The 22,469-nt window shown below is 40.4% G+C and overlaps 1 protein-coding gene across 1 annotated transcript in view; it reads right to left on the minus strand.

Annotated features, from left to right (window-relative positions):
- Positions 1-2,908: 2,908 nt before the first annotated feature.
- LOC147111736 (LON peptidase N-terminal domain and RING finger protein 2-like) overlaps positions 2,909-22,469 on the minus strand; it is a 36,613-nt gene continuing 17,052 nt past the window's right edge. Inside the window, exons 9-12 of the mRNA XM_085998923.1 lie at positions 11,849-12,007; positions 9,894-10,056; positions 7,686-7,835; positions 2,909-6,399 (exon numbers count right to left, since the gene is read on the minus strand). Coding sequence (XP_085855049.1) covers positions 6,235-6,399; positions 7,686-7,835; positions 9,894-10,056; positions 11,849-12,007 — 637 coding nt within the window. The 3' untranslated portion in view covers positions 2,909-6,234. The remainder of the gene's footprint in view (positions 6,400-7,685; positions 7,836-9,893; positions 10,057-11,848; positions 12,008-22,469) is intronic.

Consider the following 22,469-nt stretch of genomic DNA (forward strand, 5'->3'; position numbering starts at 1 on the left):
TGATGGCCGGGGAGTCCAGAACCAGGGGTCATAGTCTAAGGATAAGAGGTAAGCCATTTAGGACTGAAATGAGGAGGAATTTCTTCACCCAGAGAGAGTGGTGAACCTGTGGAATTCTCTGCCAGAGAGGGGGGGTGGAGGCCAGTTCATTAAGTATATTCAAGAAAGAGTTGGATATATTTCTTAAGGCTAAAGGGATCTGGGGAGAAGGCAGGGACAGGGTACTGAATTTGGATGATCAGCCATGATCTCATTGAATGGCGGAGCAGGCTCGAAAGGCCGAATGGCCTACTCCTGCTCCTATCTTCTATTTTTCTATGAAATAAATGGAGCACTTAAGACACTATCAGGCAACTTTGAAACTGGATAATGCGGATTGCATTTTGGCCGATAATGTCCACATTTAAAATGGGCAGTCACTTAAGTGGTGGGGACTATATATACACACCGAGAACAAAAATGGACCAAGCATCGACACCTAGTGAACATTTCTTATAGCCCATTTCAAAACTGATTCTCATTATGTTTCCTATCCATCAAACAACTTTCTATCTACGCTGGTACATTTCCTCTTATACCATATGCTTGAATTTTTATAAGACTTTTGAGATACCTTAGCGAGCACCTTCTGAAAATCTGTAGACACTGCAGTCGATATTTATCCAGTCACTTGTTCAAAAACTTTAAATTTGTCAAATGACTTGCTTTTAAAAATGATCCATGCTGTCTGTCTTTGATTAACTCGTGAATTATGGATTCTAACACTTGGAATTTCTGCAATGGTTCTCCTGATCTCCTGTTGTAACTTTGATGGGCGATTGACAGAAACCCTGAAAAAATGGCTTGACTGTGGAAGATTGGGGAAGTCCTAGATCTCTACCTCGAAGAGTTTGCTCCCACTGACATTAGACTAACTGGTCTATAGTTACCAGGTTTATCTTTCTGCCCCTTACTGAACAAAGATGTTACACTGGCTACTCTCCAGTTCAAATGGCATTATTTGCAAATTTAAGGAGTATTGAAAAATTGTGGGCAGACCCTTTGTTACCTCCTCTCTGAATTCTTTCAACAGGCCAAAGTGCATGCCATCATGGCCCAGTCATGTAGCCACCTTAGTTCAGCTAATCTTTTCAGACCCAATTCCTTTTCTACTGTTATCTCTAAAAATTGTTCTATATCCTCTAGTGCACCTACATTCTCTGGTGGCATCATTTGTAAAAACTGATGCAAAACATTTAATACCTCTGCCAAACTTTTACCTTCCATAATTAAACTGCTTCATTCATTTGTAAGCGGTTATAAATTCCCTTTAAGCATTTAGTTTTTATATTTTTCTTTTATGCTTATGAAAGTGCTTATTTCCTTATTAATCTCACCTTACTTCATATACCATTAGCCCCTCTAATCTCCCTTTATCATTTATGCTTAATATTTTGAAGTATCAGCCTAGGTCCAGCAATAGTACTCTTGCCTAAATCAAGTTATGGGTTCAAAACAGGACTGAAGCACATATCTAGGCTGACCCTTCGGTACAGCCTCAAGCGACTGTTACATTGTCATAGATGCGGTCTTTCAGATGTGTTTTCAGAGGGCCCTGTCTGCTGATGGCACTATTCAAAGAGCGAGCAGGGCTGTTTTTCTGGTATCCAAGCCAATATTTATCCCTCTACACCCAAAGCCACTAAAACAGATCAACTATTCCTTCATCGCATTTGCTGTTTGTGGGGCCCTGCACTATACACAAATTGTTGCTGCATTTGCCAACAAAACAACACTGACTATACTTCAAAGTACTTTACAGCCTGTTGATTACTTCCGTGACATCCTGAGGGCATAAAGGGTGCGATATAAATTCAAGTTCTTTCTTTACTAGTTTTCTTTTCAGGAAACTGCGAAAGCCTATAATACAAAGACTACCTGGCCTATAATTTCCTGTCTTATCCAAGTCTTTTTTCAGAGTCACATTTGCCACCTCTAGGGGCATAATTTTCCTTTCCACAAAGTTTTGGAAAGTCACAGGAAAATGTATTTCCTCAGGACGCTTGGATGCAAGCCATCAGGTCCCAATGATTTATCTACCTTAAGTTTGAGCAACTTCCATTGCATCATCTCTGAACAGTAAAAACAGGCAAAATATTTTTGTATCTCTGCCAATTCCTCATTCTCTATAATCTTACCTCCTTCACTTAATTGCTCTACCCCTACCTCGACTATCCTCATACTATTAGTGTCTCTAGAACCCATTTTGATTTGCACAATTTTCTCACTTAGCCTTTTTAATCCTTTTTGTAGGAAAAATGGTTATCCTGCCTTTCATTTTCATGATCTGCCCTGTAAGCATTAATGTTTTTTGTATAAAGCTTACCATTTCAAATTTGATCCGATCTCCCCATTCATCATGAAACACCCAGTCTTCAATACTCCTTTTGTCCTCACTGGAACGTATTTGATTTGTACCCTTTCCATCTCCTGTGGAAATATTTTGGTAGCTGATCTATAGTTCTGTTTACCATTCTTCTATTTCATCTGGGCAAAGTCTTGTTTCATTATAATTTGGCTTCCACCCCCAAAAAGATATGGGTGAGCAATTTTACTGAGTCAATTTCTGGATAAAATAGGCTCTATTTGTGAAAGTTACTCCATCAGTAGCATTTACTGCCTGTTAAATATCATTCACAAGGCACAGACTTAATTTAATCAGGGATGAATACAGACTGGATCAGAAGCCACTCTTTAGTGTGCTGGAGAGGGGCTTTTCTCATCGTGAATGTCATTACTGCATTGTGTTCCTATCCAGATATCACCAAAAAAAGTATTTTCACAATTAGATAACTTGGACTTTCTCCTGTAGTACATGAAAATGTGAATGAGGAATAACTTAATATATAGTGACAAGACATTTCAGAAGTAGTTTTTAAATCCAAATAAATATATTTTGTACTTTGTATAATACATATATACACAAGATATTGCAGCATATTGTATTAAATATTTTTGAAACACAGAAAAGGCATTGAATTGAAACATAAAACATTTTATGGTAACATGCCACACGACAGTGTACTAAAGATTTTTGAACACTAAATAAAAAGATCCAGACTTTAGATTAAAAGGCCTCTGGTCACATACAACACATTTTAATGAGAAATGCTTCACACCGATCCTTGAAGCTTAAAAACATGTCAGTTTCCGGTTCAAGTTCAATGAGGTAGCATACCATGTGCAACTATAATCTGAATGTAAACTGGTCTAGGGCTTGCATGGTGTAGTTGTGTTAAATAATAAAATGCCAGATTCTTTGACCATTACATGGCATCACCTTTAAAATCAAAATAACTTTCCAAAGAATTTGCAGTGTGCAAATGAGATTTTGTATATATTACTGCCTTTAAAAAACAAAAAGTGCTCTGTAGGCAGCAATTGTATGTTAATACAGCCACAGCTGAAAATTCATCATGCAGGTGTATACCAGCTGTGCAAAACAAATTTTGCATCTGTATATACTCCACTTAATTCACAACATACACCAGAAACAATACCAAAGATCAGTACAAATTAAATCAAAGCTAGTATTATTGGGCAATGCTTTTTGTGAGCCATATTCTTGTACAAATATATATCCTTGCTCATTTTGGTTTTCAACTTCAGGAACCAATGCATAAAGCTTACCATTTCAAAATAATCCAGTGTGAAAATGCATAGGAAATTGTATAAATTCAGCAACCATACTACTACAAATTAGTGAAGCATTTTCATGTCGTGAAATAAAATACAGTAAGATGGCACAGTTTAACATTGCAAACCTCGGTAACAATTCACAGTAACACTGGATTTTTCAAGCACATAATGGGTATTTCACAAACCAAGTGTTCAACATTAAGAACAGGTAAGCTCACAGGGTTTTAACAAAGGTGATAGGAATTAGAATTAAAAAATCTAAACTGATGAATGGCAGTGTTATAGGGTATATAAAACAGTACTAATCAAGCAGGGAATGAAAGGGGGGAAAAAACAAAATTAAAATCAGTAGGTGCTAGAGAAAATACAACTGAGGGTTGGGAGGGAAGGGAAAGGGGAGAAAAAAATGAGTATTTTCCTGTACCAGTTAAAGCAATTTCTTTCTTACTAGTTAAACCTCAGTGATTCTTAACAGTTTCACTTATAGTAGTTGAAGTCATATTTCAGAGATAGGAGAAAGCTGAAAAACGATCTTAACAGAATGGCAAAAGAGGTGCAATCACTGGGGGTTCACTACCAGTCATCTGCATACAGTGATGGCAGAAACATGTTGAAGCTATACTTTTTTTATTCATTTTTAAAAATCAGAAAGCTTCTCAGGCATAGTTAGTGACAGAAAATAGATCCTTGTTTTGAAATTTAGAATTTAATTTCAGGTAAGATGGTCATTCCCACCTATACCTACACCAATTAAACAGATCAAGGTTTGCAATTTTATTACAATGGTAATAAAATTCATAAGTGTATATGAATACATACATGTTAAAGCCATGGTTTAAAAAAGTTAAGGGATTTAAACAGGAGATGTGGTTTACCAAAAAGCCTAAAGGCAAGAAACAGTTACAAATGCAAAAATAGCCAAGAGGGGTTCAGCCTCGAGAAGTCCAGCAATAGGGTGTGAGGATGTGGCTTTTCTACCAAAATTCCCCATATGGTAACTTTATAAACTCAACTAAACAGAAGTACTAGACAGAGGACAAGCAATTAGTGATTTGCTGGAGGAAAGAGTTAGGGCAGAAAGCAAAAGGTGGGTGGAATCAATCCAATCTGCTTTCATGGGCCAAACAATTTACTTAAGTGGTACTGAATAATTAGACTTGGAGCAGACCTAGCTGAAAAGGAAACAAAAAACCCACAAAGGATCAATTATGTCTCCATAAAAGGTTGCAAATATTGAAATCTTATTTTGTGATGAGTAAGCTCTCCTGATGGCCTGCTGGATAAAGGCACTGCCCAGTGTAGTAGTGAATTATATAGAGAAGATCTCAGTCAATTCCTGATGTGATTTGATGGAACTCACTTGCAAAAGCAGGTGGTTCACTTCAGTATTTGTGAGCTAGTGTGAGAACAGAAAACGCCATCAGGTTTTCTACTCTTAAAAATCGATATCCAGTGACCTGTTAGAAAGCTTGTGTGTGTGGACTTTAAATAACTGAATTGAGGCTTTATTGCAGTGCTCTCTACCCAAGCAGCCCAAAGCTCATTGGCTGGAGTCACGAGCTCTCCGTTGAGTGAGATACCAATGAGCCATCAGGTGTGGTGGAATTGTAAACCGTAGGCCATTGCCTCCAGGACAGAAGGTGGGAAATATTGTAACAAAAAAAAAAAGTGCTCTTGATGGAAATAATGTCAATATTGAGGAATAAGTTTTAACTTGCCAAACTATCCCAAATCAGAGACAGTGCATTTTCCTACAGTGCTGCACAACTTGCAGTGATACAGTTAACCCCAAAAATTAACAGCAATTTCCCTGTGCTCCTAAAAATATCATGAGGAATGAGACCATCTGGAAGCAGTGGTTTGGTATCATTTGTGCTGTGTATCAACAGCATTGTGTATGCAAAGAATGACAGACATTCCCAATCCAGAGTGCATCATACTACGCATGTTGATAAGACATGTGGACAGAACTCCCAGATCTTCAAATCTTCCTACAAGCAGTGCAAATGGACTGTGTGCCATCCACTCAAGCATAACAACTGATGCAAAGTAAATTTCCCTATACACTGCCCTGACTCCAACTTCAGAATAGCACTATGAATTTTTATGTCCCAGATCTGCCACTCTTGGCTTCTTGCAATGGACAAAGACTTCCAAATTATTGGTCAGTTCTGTGCTGTGAACTCATATTTACTAGGAGTGGCTGACTCAGCCCGAAGATATTTTATCCAGAACTCTCTGCTTTGAGAGAGAATATTTTCCAATCAGCATTGCTTGGTTTCAACTACAACGGAGGTGAAAGGGCAGTTCTAACCAATGACACTGCATCCCTTGAGTGCATTTTCTTTGACTGTAGATTTCTTTCTTGATTTATATGGGAAGGAATGACTCGCTGTTCAGTTTAATTACACAAGTCTAAGAGATAATATTATTTTGGTTTCGATTGGACTTTAAAAAGTTTTCCATATATAGATTAGATCAAAAGGCAGCACTGATACCAACACTAGTTTTTGAAAACACATTTGGAATGCAGCTATAAACCCCATCAAGTCAACATCACAATGATCGATGCCGTCGTCGGGTCACAAATACTAATACACGGCGAATGGCAATAAGGCGATCTTTGAGCGAGGTCATTGAGAGAACAGCTAGTTGAGCACGACTTTCTAAAGGTAATACAGCCAACAGCCACCAGCACCAGGCAGGACCATTTTGACTTGACTGCAATGAAAAAGACAACCGTTAAAATATTTGCCTTTGTGCTCAAGTGCCATCAGTTTCAAACCCAATTTCTACCCCATTTAGAGTCTTATTTTCCCAAGTAATATGTGACCGCCCCTCTTTCTTACCAAAATGTAATACCTCACATTGGGTTGGGATAAGTAGCAGAATGGGTAGTTAGCTGGCTTCAAGACAGAAAGCAGAGAGTAGGGATAAGGGGTAGCTATTCAGAGTGGCAGAAGGTGGAAAGTGGGGTCCCACAAGGATCAGTGCTGGGACCAATGGTCACAATTTATATTAACTATTTAGACTGGAATCAAAAACACAATTTCTAAATTTGCAGAAGCCGCCCAATTGGGTTGTGTGGGGGGGGGGGGGGGGGGGGGATTGATTGTAAATACTGAGGACTGCAGCAAATTACAACAAGACATTAATAAACTTGCAGAATGGGCATGTCATTGGCAAATGAATTTCAGCACAGATAAATGCCCTCCACAGGGAACGTTATAACACTATCTCACTGACAGACTCGGCACTGAAATCAATGCAATGGCGTGAACTTTGTGTACCTGCCCACTAGTTCCCCACTAAAGACACCAGAAAAAGTTAGGGCTGGTGCATTGAAGAGTAAGTGAATATTTAATGGCATGATAAATAATTACTGCCAAACACCTGGACCCTGAAAATTTTATTTTATAAATGTGGAGTCTCATTCCTTCATAAGTTAATAAGTGTTGGGAGATTTAAAAACATTTAAATTAATTTTCTCTACTTTTTCTGTCCGTCTCTTAATCCATCTGTCTTTTCCAATCTTTATTTCACTTTCTGTAGATGAGTTAAAGCTAACTTATACTTCCCGGTTTAGACTGCGTGTCTCAGTGAGGATTCTTCAATCTTGCCATTTCTTGTGCTACTCACAGATGCCACAGATCCCCTGTAGAGAGCGCTACACTGGATGAGACGTCAGATTAGAGCAATTCTCTGCTCAAACGCGCGAGCAAACTGTGGGCAGCCGTCAGCGAGGTGAACGGCGAGTGCCGTTCCTTCTCCGCTGACCGCAAAGGCCAGACCATTGTCTAGGGCTGGAAAACCAATTGTCTCACTATTCTGTGGTGCTTTAACATGCTGCACCATCCCAGGTTTTATTTACTTCACAAGTAAAACTGCTTTGGAACTCATCAACTAATGTCCGTGCAATACAGTTGTATTGCTAAATGATTGTGGACCTCCAACACCCTCATTAGCTAAATTGAACCTGCAGCATAGTATTGTGCAATCATATTTACCCGCGGTGTAGGCTCCTTTCCTGGCATTGCTCCAAAATGATTCAGAATTTGAGTTCTCATATTGTCCTTGAGGGAATTAAACCAAATGAAAGCTTGGTCGTATACGGAGTCAGACAGACAGACAAGTTCATTATACTCCTCTCCTTCCACCTGTTAGAACCAAAAAATAAACCATTTAAAAAAGGAAAATGAACCAATCTTCAAAAAAAGGTAGGAATAGCTTTTGGTAACATTTGACTAAAACATTTTTGCACAATGATAGCTACATCAATTTCAAAATGTTCCACTGGAACTCATACATTAGTGTATCCCAATTTAGAGAAACTGTTTGACTATCAGGTCATTTATTCATGTTATAAAATTACTACTCATTTGGAGTTGAAACTTAATCTTCTTGTTCAGTCCCAAGAAGCAGTAAAATCCACTTCAAGTGGAAGAAAAATCCATGTCTCCAGTCATGTGTTTAATTTCTGCAAACTTGCTGCATCTCAAATCACAAAAAAAATAGAAAGCCTACTCCAGTTGAGCTGTTGGAAACATTCACTCATCTTTTATTGCAAAATCTGCAGTCAGGCTCATTATCCCAAAAAAGGACAATACAGCTAGGACTTCACTAACTAATTTCCTCAGTTTAATAAAATGGGAACACTACTGCCTCTGAATATTTATAGAAACTTCTAATATGGTAAAAGCAACTCCCATTGAGAGAAGAGATGCTTAACATATCCTAGTCACTCTAGAGTTAGCCATTTGAAGGTCATCACAAGTTTCCTACTTGACATTAATGCAAAACAAAATTACATCAAATAAAATTGATCAGGGTAGAGGTTCCACTAGTTTTGCGCCCAGATACCAAAGCTATCGGCCAAACCAGTGCAAAAGATCAGGTATTTTAAGCATAAATGAGTTATGCCCAAAACCACTTATGTTCGTGTTTTCCACTGGTTCAAGATTCAAATCGCCCAGATCAGATACCACCCACAAAACTGGCTATGCCCCCGATCAAAATTGAGAGATTCCGCTCATTTTCTTAGGTGCACTAGCAGGCAAGTTTTAAAAGATTTTCATATCAAATAATATTTAATTTACTAAGTCACTATCTAATGTACAATGAAGTTATTAATGGTTCAGTATAGTTTTTTTTTTAAGTCATTTTCAGGTGATTTTAAATCAGGTTACTTACAGGTGGAGGACAGGACACCCTTATTAAAAATGCTTATCTTTGCTGATAAACCCATTTTCAGCTGTATTAATAAAACTCCAGGTTATCAATCTTAAATACATAAATGAATACTTTTTAATGGAAAGAAAAAAAACATTCTATTACGTTGCCCAATTGTGCTGCCTCATGGAAGATTAAGTTTGTGGTTCTGCAAATGAATTTTACCAGAAACTTGAACTGTAACCTAACCAGCACAATTTCAAAGCGCATTTTGGCTGCAGTTTCTCCATCTCTACCCTGTTACATTTATTGAAAATGTTAAAAACACTTCAGGTATTACAAATACCAGTTTTGAGGGGGGGGGGGGTACGGTGGCATAGTGGTTATGCTATTGGACTAGTAATCCAGAGGCCTGGATTAATAATCCGGAGACACAAGTTCAAATCCCATCACAGCAGCTGGGGAATTTAAATAAATCCGGAATAAAAAGCTAATATCAGTAATGGTGACCATGAAACTACTGGATTGTCGTAAAAACCCAACTGGATCACTAATGTCCTTTAGGGAAGGAAATCTGTCGTGACTCCAGACCCACAGCAATGCGGTTGACTCTTAACTGCCTTCTGAAATGGCCAAGCAAGCCATTCAGTTGTATTCAAGGCAGCAGCTCACCACCACCCTCGGGGGCAATAAATGCTGGCCTTGCTGGCAGCAACCATATCCCATGGGTATTAAAAACTATTCAATCTGCATAAAAGGAGTTTTAAATTGGTTACCTATATTGAAGCAACCCACTAACAGATGATGGCATGGACTAATTGCCGCTTTGCTATTGTGGAGATGCAGAACTCAAGTAACTCCTTAGGTGAAGTTAAATAGAAAAAAAAGTCACCCTGGATGTGGCTGATTTTCTATGACTAGTTTCAGGGAGTTTGGGCTATTTAAGACCTGGAAATATTCATACCCCTAGCTTCTGAACTGGGATGTTGAGTGGTACGTTAAGGCCCAAGAAGGGAGAAATTTTATATAAATCTTAAAACATTTACCTCCTTGTCTTCAAGATATTCAATGTTGGCAGTATTATAACCATCTCTCTGGCCATGGCGTAAAACTTTAAATCGACACTTGCCAATTGTATCAACTACAGAACGACCATCAGGAAAAAACTTTACATCCCTGATTTCTAGCATACAGCCATAGTCAGCAAACCTGAACAAAAATTATACATAAACTTAAACATAAAATGTTGCAGACAATAACATCTACACTTGGGCGTTACATTTGAAACATCAAGAAAATACAGAAAGAAAAAAAACAGTTCTACTCCTGCTGCCTTGAAGTACTTTGCAAAACCTAAGTGCTAGAAGGGCAGGGGGCAAGTCTATAACACAAGTCATTATATCTTGCAACCTAGGGTCATGTAGTTTGACCAAATTTAATCAAATACCTTTACTTTTCTTTTGCATCCAAAAGGCAATCATTTAAAGTTTACATTTTTTCTAAGAATGCATTCACACAATAGGAGCAGATGGCCGTGAACTGAACCACCATGTTAGTAAAAGATGTGTCCATCATTACAAACAAAGATAAAATGAACTCTGCAGTATACACTTGTATTACAATTTCAGCCATGCCTCGTTATTTTTATTTTTTTGGTACACATCTATTCTGCACGTTTGTGAAGTTTCATTCAGTACTTGCAGGTTAGTTGCATTCTTACACTACTAGATGAGCATCCAGCCATACTGTATTCCTTGGTCTCTAAAATCTGTTCTCAGGTCTTCTTCCCAAGCCCCCAGCACTCATGTTATGGTCATCTCGTCCCATAATACTTTGAATGGGTTAGATACTTCTGCTACAAAAGTATCTACCTCTTATGAAGTTTTCCAGCATCTTTTAGATCAGAGATACCTACCTAATTTCAACACCCCCCACAACCCCCAAAAAACTGTGCCCTCAATAAAATTGATTATGTGGCAGTAACAATTCCTGGCATGAAATGGCTTAAACACCTCCTCCTCGCCACAATTCCAACGTCAGCCTCCATCCATTCCTTAAACAAAGGGCTGTATAAGAATAGCCCAGTTTTGTTTACCCACTGTTTTTGTTTTTTTTGTGTTTTTTTTTAAAATTTTTAAGTCAGTCCAACTGGAGAAGTACCCATCACAATAGCCTGTTCAAGTTTACCACTGCTTGTGAAGCAGTCAACCAGCTTCCATAACCTTGGCTGGTGGGTGGGGGAAGGAGTGAAAGAAACTGGGAAAATTCCTGGCATATACAAAATATGACCATTGCAATCTACAACCCATGCCCATTAGCTTTCCTATGGTTCATATATTGTATTAATATTTTGGTAGTCAAATTTTTCAATAAACTTGTTATGCAACACATCACAAATCACTCCTTCAGCAATCACTGATGCATTTGGCAAAGTCACTGGCAAAATATGCCACTCACCTCAAAACACGAGGACTTGAAGAATAAACACACACTTATATAGTACTTTTCCCATTATCAGGACATCCAACAAACTCCTCCCAGTTAATGAAGTATTTTTGACATGTAGTCACTATTATAATGCAAGAAAACGCAGCCACCAATTTGCACACAGCAAGATCTCAACAGCAATGTGATAAATGACCAGATAATCTGTGTTGGTGGAGTGTTAAAGGTTGGTCAGGGTACTGGGTGAACCCTCCTGCACTTCTTTGAACTGAGCCATTAAGTTTTTTCACATCCATCTGAGCATGAAAATAGGGCCTCAGTTTAACAGTTCATCTGAAAAATAGCACCCCTGACAATGCAGCACTCAAGTGTCAACCTAGATTAATGCTGTCAAGTCTCTGGAGTGGGGATTGATCCCACACCCTTCAGACCAAGAGGCAAGTGTGATACCACTGATCCAAGGCTGACACTTGTGTATATATTCAGGTTATCTCTAGGAGCCTTTACAAGGTAGTAACACACACACACACACATATATATATTTATTTACCCTTACCCTTTAAGTTCATTTCCAATGCACATTCCAAATTGCTTAGTGCCCGTTTCCATACACCTGCGAATCATGAGCCGATAACGTGGTTCAAAAACATGAAGAGGGCATGGAATAGTTGGGAAGCCCATGGTGCAGACAAAAATTGGAACATCTTCAGTTAGGCTATAAAAGCAAATAAAGACACATTTCACTCACTGTTCTCTTGCTTCTATTGCTGGTTTAATTGGTTGTAGAAGTAGTAGAAAAGACCAAGTGAATAGCGCCTGCAATGTAAAACATCAAAATTTTTCATAGGGGATTGAGTGGGTGACAGTAATTAGAAAGTTGACCCTGGCGCTTTTCTAAAATTAAATTATCAAAGTGGAGTTAAATACCAGTTGTGGAGCATCCCTTTAAACTGGATTTTTTTTTTTTTTTTTTAAACTGCAGGATAGAAAGCAGTCTACACAATTACCACTAGATGGTGACCAAGTTTTTTTGAACAAAAATATGAACAGATGCACAGAAATGCATAGACGTTACAATACTTAAACAGGTCATTTTGTCCAACCAGTCAGTGTTGGCGTTACCCTTCATGCGAGCAAATGGTTCTAAACACATTTAACTTTGTTCCCATAATCCCTTCAACATTTTTCTTTCATCCACCTATCCAATCTAATCTTGAATGTTGCATTTTGGCCTCGAACAGTAATCCAGGAAGTGAATTTCACAGCCTCACAACTGTGTAAAGAAGTGCTTAAATCTCATGCATTTAATGCCCCTAGATCTTGAACCCTCAACTACTGAAAACAGTCCATTTCTATCTACCCCATCCCATCCTTTTATTATTTTAAAAACACCCATCATATCAGATGAGAAAAGACCCAATTTTTCAAGCCTTTTCATATTTTTATTTTCCCCATACCAGGCAGAATCTTGGTGAATCTGCCCTGTACCCGCTCTAAAGCCTCAACATCCCTCTGACAGTATGGAGCCCAATAGGTACTCAGGTCATTTTATATAGGCTTGGCATTACCACATGGCTTTTATATTCTATACCTAGTGATAAATCCTATAATTACCATACTAAAGACAGTATAATTTAGTCGTCTCCTCTTAGTCTTAGGCAGTCCCTCGGAACAGAGGATGACTTGCTTCCACATTAAAAATGAGTTTGCATGTGACTGACGAGTCCAATGCGGGACCTACAGTCTGTCACAGGTGGGGCAGACGGTGGTTGAAGGGGCAGGTGGGTGGGGTGCTTGGGTTGACGTGCGCTCCTTGCGCTGCCATAATTTATTAGTGCAATGAACAACAGCATTAACTCTACAACCTTCATCCACATTGCTCTGATATTCTTAACTGGAAGGGCCCCTCTACGCCAGAAAGATTTACACTCCTCTATAGTGCCTCCTGCTGAAGCAGCTCCAAAGCATATCACCGCGGTGCAATTCTGCCTCTGTCTTGCTCCTACAATTTACATAGAAACATAGAAGATAGGAGCAGGCCATTCGGCCCCTCGAGCCTGCTCCGCCATTCAATGAGATCATGGCTGATCATCCAAATTCAGTACCTTGTTCCTGCCTTCTCTCCATATCGCTTGATCCCTTTAGCCTAAATCCTTCTTGAATATATTTAAATGAATTGGCCTCTACGGCCTTCTGTGGTAGAGAATTCCACAGGTTCACCACTCTCTGGGTGAAGAAATTCCTCCTCATCTCTGTCCTAAATGGCTTACCCCTTATCCTTAGACTGTAACCCCTGGTTCTGGACTCCCCGACCATCGGGAACATCCTTCCTGCATCTAGTCGGTCTAGTCCTTTTAGAATTTTGTAAGTAATACAATAGCAGTTCCCCTTTAAGGGCAACCAACAGTCTGAGAATTGCTGATGCCAGATATTCTACTCGCTGACCAGTGCGTGCTCCCATCGAATCATGCAGCATGCACCAAAGCCACTAAAAACTTCTTATAGCACAAGGTGTACACGGAGCTAGGCACTCTTGGTGCCCAAGGAGCAATAGTCCCAGTGCCTCTATGCCAAGGATTACAGTCAAAGACTGAAAATAGAGTACACTCACCAATATTAAGATTGGTAACCTTGCATATGCCAAAAATTGTGAGCACTAAATCCAAAAAAAGAGTCCATCTGCAGGGTTCTGTCTCATGGCAACAATATTCTATGACAACTTCAAAGTTATTTTTCAGCCCTCCCCAGACGACAAATTAAAATAATGCAATTCAATGCAGATACAAAAAAAGCAAATTATGAATGTTTTCTAATTAAACCTGTGGAAGAATCAATGAAATCGTCAACACCATCCCCACTGCCATATCTTTTCCTCTTGTTCTTCCTCCTATTTTATTGTTTCCACACATTTAGTCATGACCTTAAAAGTTAGCTCATCTAAAATTTAGCTTTTTAATTACACTTGCTTTTATGCTTGGTCCTCAACTAGATCCCAGATGCTTGGCCCTACTTGGCTTAACAGTCTCTGAAAACCAATCTAATATTGCACTTTACCTTGTAGATTTCCTCATCATCTAAAACAATTCCTGCATAACTAAGGAATTCCCACTCACATACAGACTGCCCCTTTTGTACATCCCAATAAACATGGGATTGAAATTTTCCCTAATTACAATAGTGGACGAGTACTAATCTGTTTTGTGGCTTCCCACAGCAGAGCATCTACCTCATTTGCTGGCGGCCTATAGCTTATTTTTATAATCACTAACTTTTTCACCTTCCAAATCCAACACCCTCTCAGTAACAGATAACCACTACCTGATCAATAGTCCCAACCCTCTTCAATTTTCCCTCCTTTGCCTTTACTAAATACAAAACCCTGCAGGCTCACTTCCCACTCACTTGAGCCAAGCTTCAAATTATTCCCATCATGTCTACTTGTTCCCTATTCACCATCCCATCCAGTTGACCCATTTGCTTCTTTAAACTCCTTGCATTCATAAGTCATCCTTTAAAATCTTGAGTCTATTTTCCCTAATTCCTTAGTTGGTGGTATGTTCTGCTTTCATCAGTCTTCCCTCCCCCAATCCCACTAGCTTAAAAGCCTTTCTAACTCAAGTAAAGGTATTACTTTGATTCAGGTGAATGACTGCTCATCTGCGTAGCCCCCAAAATAGCTCCAATGCTCCAGGAATGTGAAACCTTTCTTCCTACACCACTATAAGCCACACTGACTCACCTCTAACAAATATTTATATTACTATCTAGAGTCACCACGAGTTTTAATTTCATAAACAGTTTTAAACTAACCAAAAATGGCTGGTGGGCCACCTTTAAAATAAAATTTCCCCATGAAGTTGTGAATGGCAACTGTCCAAAAATGTCAAAAAGGGTGTTATCTATACAATTACTGGCATCTCAATCAATTCCTTTTATCATGTTTTAAAATTACTGATCAGAGGAAATCTAGGTACAGGGAATTTGTACAAATCTTCAGTTGACAGTGGCATAGTGGTTAGCACTGTTGCCTCACAGTGCCAGGGACCCGGGTTCGAATCCGGCCTCGGGTGAGTGTGTGTGGAGTTTGCACATTCTCCCTGTGTTTGCGTGGGTTTCCTCCGGGTGCTCCGGTTTCCTCCCACAGTCCAAAGATGTGCGGGTTAGGTTGATTGGCTATGATAAATTGACCCTTAGTGTTAGGGGGATTAAATACGTGGGGTTACAGGGATAGGGTGGGATATGTGTTGGTGTAGGGGTTACGGGGATCGGATGGGATATGTGTCGGTGCAGGCTCGATGGGCCGAAATGGCCTCTATCTGCACTGTGGGGTTTCTGTGATTCTGTGTGATGTTCCACTCTATTAAAAGAAAAATTAGACTTCATTAAAACTGCTCTGCAAAATAGTGTCATGGAATCTTATGTCCACCTGAGACAGCAGACGGAGTCTCAGTTTAACGTCTCATCCAAAAGACAGCACCTCCAAAAGTGCAGCATTATCTCAGTCAGCCTAGATTTTGTGCTCAAGTCTCTGGAATGGGACATGAACCCCACAACCTACTGACTCAGTGCTACCACTGAGCCACAGCTGACACCTGACATGAACAGAGATCAGAAGCAGCTCAACATTACCACTGTCAATGGATGCCCATCAAGAATTCTACATATTATGCCCGTTCCCCACTACAGGAAACACTGTTATCCGGAGGCTAACTGTCCGGAATGCTCAAGCCACCGGCAAAAATCAGGTGCCGTTTTCGTTGGTTTTTTTTTTTCCTCTCGTTGCTTTTTTCCTCAACAGTCAAGCTCTGCTGAAGCTGTTGCTAAGCTACAGAGACGCTTGGACTGTTTAGAAGCAGCAACAGGGTTTGTTGACAGATACGGAGCTCAGAAGCTTCCATATCTTTCAACATTAGTGCTGGAGTGTCCGTCAGTTTTGAGGGAACGGCAACAGCTCGGTCCCGTCGGTGCTGGATAGCACAAAGTTTCCTGTATTAGCATTTTTCAAGCGGAAAACAAGAAGGGATAGCCAAATGATAACTTCCACTTGGTATAATTAACTGGCCTTGAATTTTCTAGAATGTCACATTTGGCCCCAAATGCTTAAGTTAGACCATTATGCTGCCCAATCCTCCAGTGGCAAATTTATGCCAAAATTTGCTGGAGAACCCATTAGAATACAGTGCAGCGAGCATAGCAACAACTCAAGCAGCGCAGCAAAGGTCCGATACATAACCAAGTTGGCAGGGCGGGACATGGAATGGAACAGGTTAGTTAACGTTTCCATAAGTCACGGTCCATTATCTTTAATCATTTGCAACTCTGAACATTTAAGATTATTGCCCTTCGAGTTATTTAGTAATATTTTGTATAATGCAATATAAATTGTATTGCCTCTCATTCTTCTTTCCAAAGTGTATCACTTCACACTTCCCAGCTTGAATTTCATCTGCCATGCGTCTGCCCATTTCACCAATCCATTTATGTTCTCCTGAAGTCTGCCACTATCCTCCCCACTGTTTACTACATTTTCAAGTTTTGTCATCTGCAAACTTGGTAATTTTGCCTCCTATACCCAAGACAAGGTCATTAATATATATTAAAAAGAGCAGTGGTCCAAATATCAACCCTGATGGACACCACTGTATACTTCCCTTCAGTCTGATAAAGAACTGTTCACCACTACCTTCTGCTTTCTGTCTCTTAGCCAATTTTGTATCCACTCTGCCACTGCCCCTTTAATTTCATAGGTTTCCATTTTGTTAACAAGTCTATTATGTGGCAATTTATCAAATGCTTTTTGAAAGCCCATCTACACATCAACCTTTGCAGTTATTTCATCGAAGAACTTAATTAAGTTAGTCAGACACAATTTGCCTTTAACAAATCCATGTTGGCTGTCATTTATTAACCCACATTCTTCCAAGACAATTAATGTTGACCTGGATTATGGTCTCTAGAAGATTTGCCACCACAGTTAGGTTGCCTGGCCTGCAGTTACCAGGTTTATCCTTCTCCCCTTTTTTGAACAGGGGTGTAACATTTGCAATCCTCCAATCCTCTGGCACCACTCCTGTAATCAAGCAGTCCTAGGAACTTAGGGAAGCAGCTCCAGATCTTCAGCTGATTTAGATTGGAATTTTACATATATCTTTGTTGTGTTAACTACATGCTTTATTACATGATGAGCCTGTATTTTGTGCATTTTGTTTATGGATTTTAAAAATAATCTGTTAAATTGCTTATTCATTAAGAAAAACAGCATTCTATAAAATTGGAACCCATGTGCATTGGGCCGTCACCTGAACTGTGTGTGGCCCCTAACCATATTTAGTTACCGGTTGCAATCCATGCTTAGTGCACAAGCTCAATAAATATTCATTCAACATAATATGGGGAGGAAATGTCTGGCTGTCAAAAACACTATTACTTAATTGAGGTTTAAGATTTCAATGAAGTTCTTGGAACAAGTCAGCAAAAATGTTACCCTCAAGGATTCTTTTAAGCGCGAGACAAAATTAAACTTTAATTATTATAAAATGAAGCCCTTCCTCAGTGTGTAGTGATAACGCTAATATGAGAGCACTGAGCACAGCAGCCTGCATGCAGCTGTACCTGGTTAAGATTATGATCAAGACAATGATATATTAAAATAGTTATCTTTATTACAGGCAACTTGCTGAACAATTGAATACTTCACTGATTGTGAGCCCACCAGCGCCAGTCTGTAAGTCTAAGTGGCAGCAGCAATCAAATTAGCGTTACTTCACCAAATTCACGATTGCCATGGATTTTGATGGGGGTGGGGCCATTACAACTTTTAGCAAGGGTCTCTGAAGCGGGAAAAAGTCCCAATAAATTATGGCCTGGCATAACTAACGGCATATCACTCACACTATAATTTCCTGCCAGCCCATGTTTGCAGGCAGTCCATCCAGCAACTCGAACTTACGCCGAGGGTTTGTGAGCTTGAGGGGCAGCTGGATTCACTGCAAGGCATACAGGTAGCTGAATCTTTCTTGGATCACAGGTTCCAGGAGGTGTTCACCCCACAACCAGATAGAGTTCAGAGTAGCAAGTGGGTGGCCACCCAGAAGGGTAGGAAGAGGTAGACAGTGCAGTAATTCTCCAGGAGTGTAGGAATGCAGTAGTAATTGGGGATCCGATAGACAGGGGACAGATGGGCAGTTCTACTACCATTGATTCAAGACCCATATTGTATGTTGCCTCCCTGGTGCCAGGTTAAGGGACATCACCAAGAGGAACATTCTGCAGCTGTGGGGGGGGGGGGGGGGGGGGGAAAAGAGCCAGAAGTCATGGTCCATGTCAGAAAGGAAGAGGGTTGAGGTCCTACAGTCAGAGTTTAAGGAGCTAGGGAGGAATTTAAAAAGTAGGAACTGAAAGGTTGTAATCTCTGGATTACTCCCAGTGCCACATGCTAGAGTAGAAATAGGAGGGTATGGCAGGTTAATGTGTGGCTAAAAACATAGCGCAGGAGGGAGGGCGGGCAACAGATTCCAGAAACATTGGGACCAGTTCTGTGGCAGGAGGGACCTGTTCAAGGGTTGCACCTGAATAGAGCTGGGTCCAATATCCTTGTGGGCAAGTTAATTAGTGCTGTGGGGGAGGGTTTAAACTGATTCAGCAAGGGGTTGGGCACTAAGATGTAATATTAAAAAATAGAAACAAGGCACACAGAGGACTGGGAGAGCCAGTTAAGAGAGTCAGAAATAAAACAGAATTAGATGGGATCATTGAAAATAAAGAGGTCCAAGTTAGGTTTGGAGTGCATGTGTGCAAATGCAGGGAGTGTGGTTGGTGAGCTGGAGGCACAAATAGCCACATGAGAATATGATTTGTGGCGATATCCAAGACATGGCTCCAAAAAAGGGGTAGGGTTGGATGCTTAACATTCCTGGGTACAAGGTATGCAGGAAATATAGGGAAGGAAAAAAAAAAGAGGGGTAGCACTTTTGATTAAGGAAAATATTAGTGCTAGAGACTGTCCTTAAGGTATCAAAGACAGAATATATTAGGCTGGAATTGAGAAACAATAAAAGGAGCTACTACTTGGTGTATTTTATAGGCCACCAAATAGCAGGAGGGAGGTAGAGGAGCAGATTTATAAAGAAATTACTGAGGGGTGCAAGAACTATAGAGTAGTGATAACAGGAGATCAATATTGAATGGGGCAGTGATTGTGTTAAGGGCAGAGAAGGGGAGGAATTTCTGAAGTGTGTTCAGGAGAATTTTCTTGATCAGCATTTTTCCTGCCCAATGAGGAAGGAGGTATTGCTGGATCTAATCGTGGGAAATAAAGGGGGTCAAGTGGAGAATGCAGGGAGCATCTCTGGAATAGGTGACCACAATATCAGATGGTTTAGATTAGTTATGGAGACTGATAAGAAGCAATCTAGAATAAAAATACTTAACTGGAGGAGGGCTAATTTCAGTGAGTTGAGGAGGGTTTTTTTACATTTTTTCTTTAATTTTATTTTTTAAACATGGGATGTGGGCATTCCTGGCAAGGCCAGCATTTATTGCCCATCCCTAATTGCCCTTGAGTGATGAACCACCTTCATGAACCTCAGGTCCATTCCAGGCAGACAGAAATGTAGTAGTCTAGGTACATTCCTACAAGAGGGAAAGGGAGGGCAACCAAAGCCAGAACTCCCTGGATGACGAAGGAGTTGGAGAGAAGGATGAAGCAGAAAAAGGGGCGTATGACAGATATCAGCTTGATAATACAAGGGAGAATCAGGCTAAATAAAGTAAGTACAGTGGAGAAGTGAAAAAGGAAATAAGAGGGGCAAAGAGACAGTACGGGAATAGATTGGCGGCTATCATAAAAGGGAATCCAAAGGTCTTCTATAGGCATATTAACAGTAAAAGAGTTGTCAGTGAGCCCAATTAATGACCAAAATGGATATCTATTGGTGGAGCCAGAAGGCATGGCTGATGTACTAATTGAGTACTTTACATTGGTGTTTACCAAGGAAGAGGACTGCCAAAGTTATGGTAAACGAGGAGGTTGCTGGGATATTGGACAAGATAAAAATAGGTAAAGAGATATTAGAAAGGCTGGCAGTACTTAGTGGATAAGTCACCCAGTCCAGATAGGATGCATCCTAGGTGACAGAGGAAAGTAAGGGTAAAAACTGCAGAGGTGCTGGCCACAATCTTCCAATCATTAGATACAGGGGTAGTGCCAAAGGACTGGAGGATTGCAAATGTTACACTAGTGTTCAAAAAAGCCGAGAAGGATAAACTTGGCAATTACAGGTCAGTCTGTTTAACGTCGGTGGTGGGAAGCTTTTGGAAACAATAATCTGGGAGAAAATTAACAGCCACTTGGACAAGTATGGACTAATAAAGGAGAGCCAGCACGGATTTGTTAAGAGCAAATAGTGTTTCATTAACTTGATTTGAGTTTTTTTGATGGAGGTAAGAGAGAGGGTGGATGAGGACAGTGCAGTTGATGTGTAACCAGACTTTCAAAAGGTATTTGATAAAGTACTACATATTAGGCCTGTTAGCAAAATTGAAGCCCATAGGATAAAAAGGGTAGTAGCAGCATATACAAAATTGGCTACGGTCTAGAAAACAGAGTTGTGGTGAATGGTTGTTTTTCAGACTGGAGGGAAGTATACAGTACCCAAGGTTCAGTACTAGGGCCACTGCTGTGTGCAGTTTTGGTCTCCTTACCCAAGAAAGGATATACTTGCCATAGAGGGAGTGCAGCGAAGGTTCACCAGACTGATTCCTGGGATGGCAGGACTGTCATATGAGGAGAGAAGATTGGGTCAACTAGGCCTGTATTCACTAGAGTTTAGAAAAATGAGGGGATCTCATTGAAACGTATAAAATTCTGACAGGGCTAGACAGACCGGATGCAGGGAGAATGTTTCCCCTGGCTGGGGGGGGTCTAGAACGAGGGGGTCACAGTCTCAGGATATGGGGTAGGGCATTTAGGACTGAGATGAGGAGAAATTTCTTCACTCAGAGGGTGGTGAACCTGTGGAATTCTCTACCACAGAAGGTTGTGGAGGCTAAGTCACTGAATATATTTAAGGAGATGATAGATAGATTTCTAGACACAAGAGGCATCAAGGGGTATGAGGAGAGAGCAGGAATATGGTATTGAAATAGAGGATCAGCCATGATCATATTGAATGGCAGAGCAGGCTCGAAGGGCCGAATGGGGTGTGTATATATATCTCCGCATGCCCAATACGAGACTCCCAAAACAAGCGCTCTACTCGGAGCTCCGGCACAGCAAGAGAGCCCCAGGTGGGCAGAGGAAACGCTTCAAGGACACCCTCAAAGCCTCCTTGAAAAAGTGTAACATCCCCACCGACACCTGGGAATCCCTGGCCCAAGACCGCACAAAGTGGAGGAGAAGCATCCGGGAAGGCGCCGAACACCGAGTCTCTTCGCCGTGAGCAAGCAGAAGCCAAGCGCAGGCAGCACAAGGAGCGCACCCCACCCACCCGCCCCTTCAACCACCGTCTGCCCCACCTGTGACAGAGACTGTAGGTCCCGCATTGGACTCATCAGTCACCTGCGAGCTCATTTTTAATGTGGAAGCAAGTCATCCTCGGTTCAGAGGGATTGCCTAAGATACAATTTCAAAATTTGCAGAAACTTGGAAGTGTAGTAAATAGTGAGGAAGATAGTATTAGACTTCAAAGGAGGACAGACAGGCTGGTAGAATGGGAGGACACATGGCAGATGAAATTCAACACAAAGATGTGATACATTTTGGTAGGGGGAATGAGGAGAGACAATACATGCTACAATTTTAATGGGGATACAAGAGGAGAAAAACCTGGGGGTGTTTGTGCACAGGTCAACAACACAGTTAATAAAGCATATGGGATCCTGTGCTTTATAAATAGAGGCATACAGTACAAAATCCAGGAAGTTATGCTAAACCTAAAGAAACACTAGTTCGGCCCCAGCTGGAATATTGCATTTAATTCTGGGCACCATAGTTTAGGAAGGACATGAAGGCTTTGGAGAGGGTACAGAGGAGATTTATTAGAATGGTTCCAGGGATCACAGTTACTTGGATAGACTGGAGAAACTGGGGTTGTTCTCCTTAGAGCAGAGAAGGCTAAGAGGAGATTTGATAGAAGTGTTTAGAATCATGAAGGGTTTAGAGTAAATAAAGAGAAACT

Source organism: Somniosus microcephalus, chromosome 10 (genome assembly GCF_052327205.1).
Source record: "Somniosus microcephalus isolate GS21.2 chromosome 10, FLI_Smic_1.0, whole genome shotgun sequence".
Taxonomy (NCBI): Eukaryota; Metazoa; Chordata; class Chondrichthyes; order Squaliformes; family Somniosidae; genus Somniosus; species Somniosus microcephalus.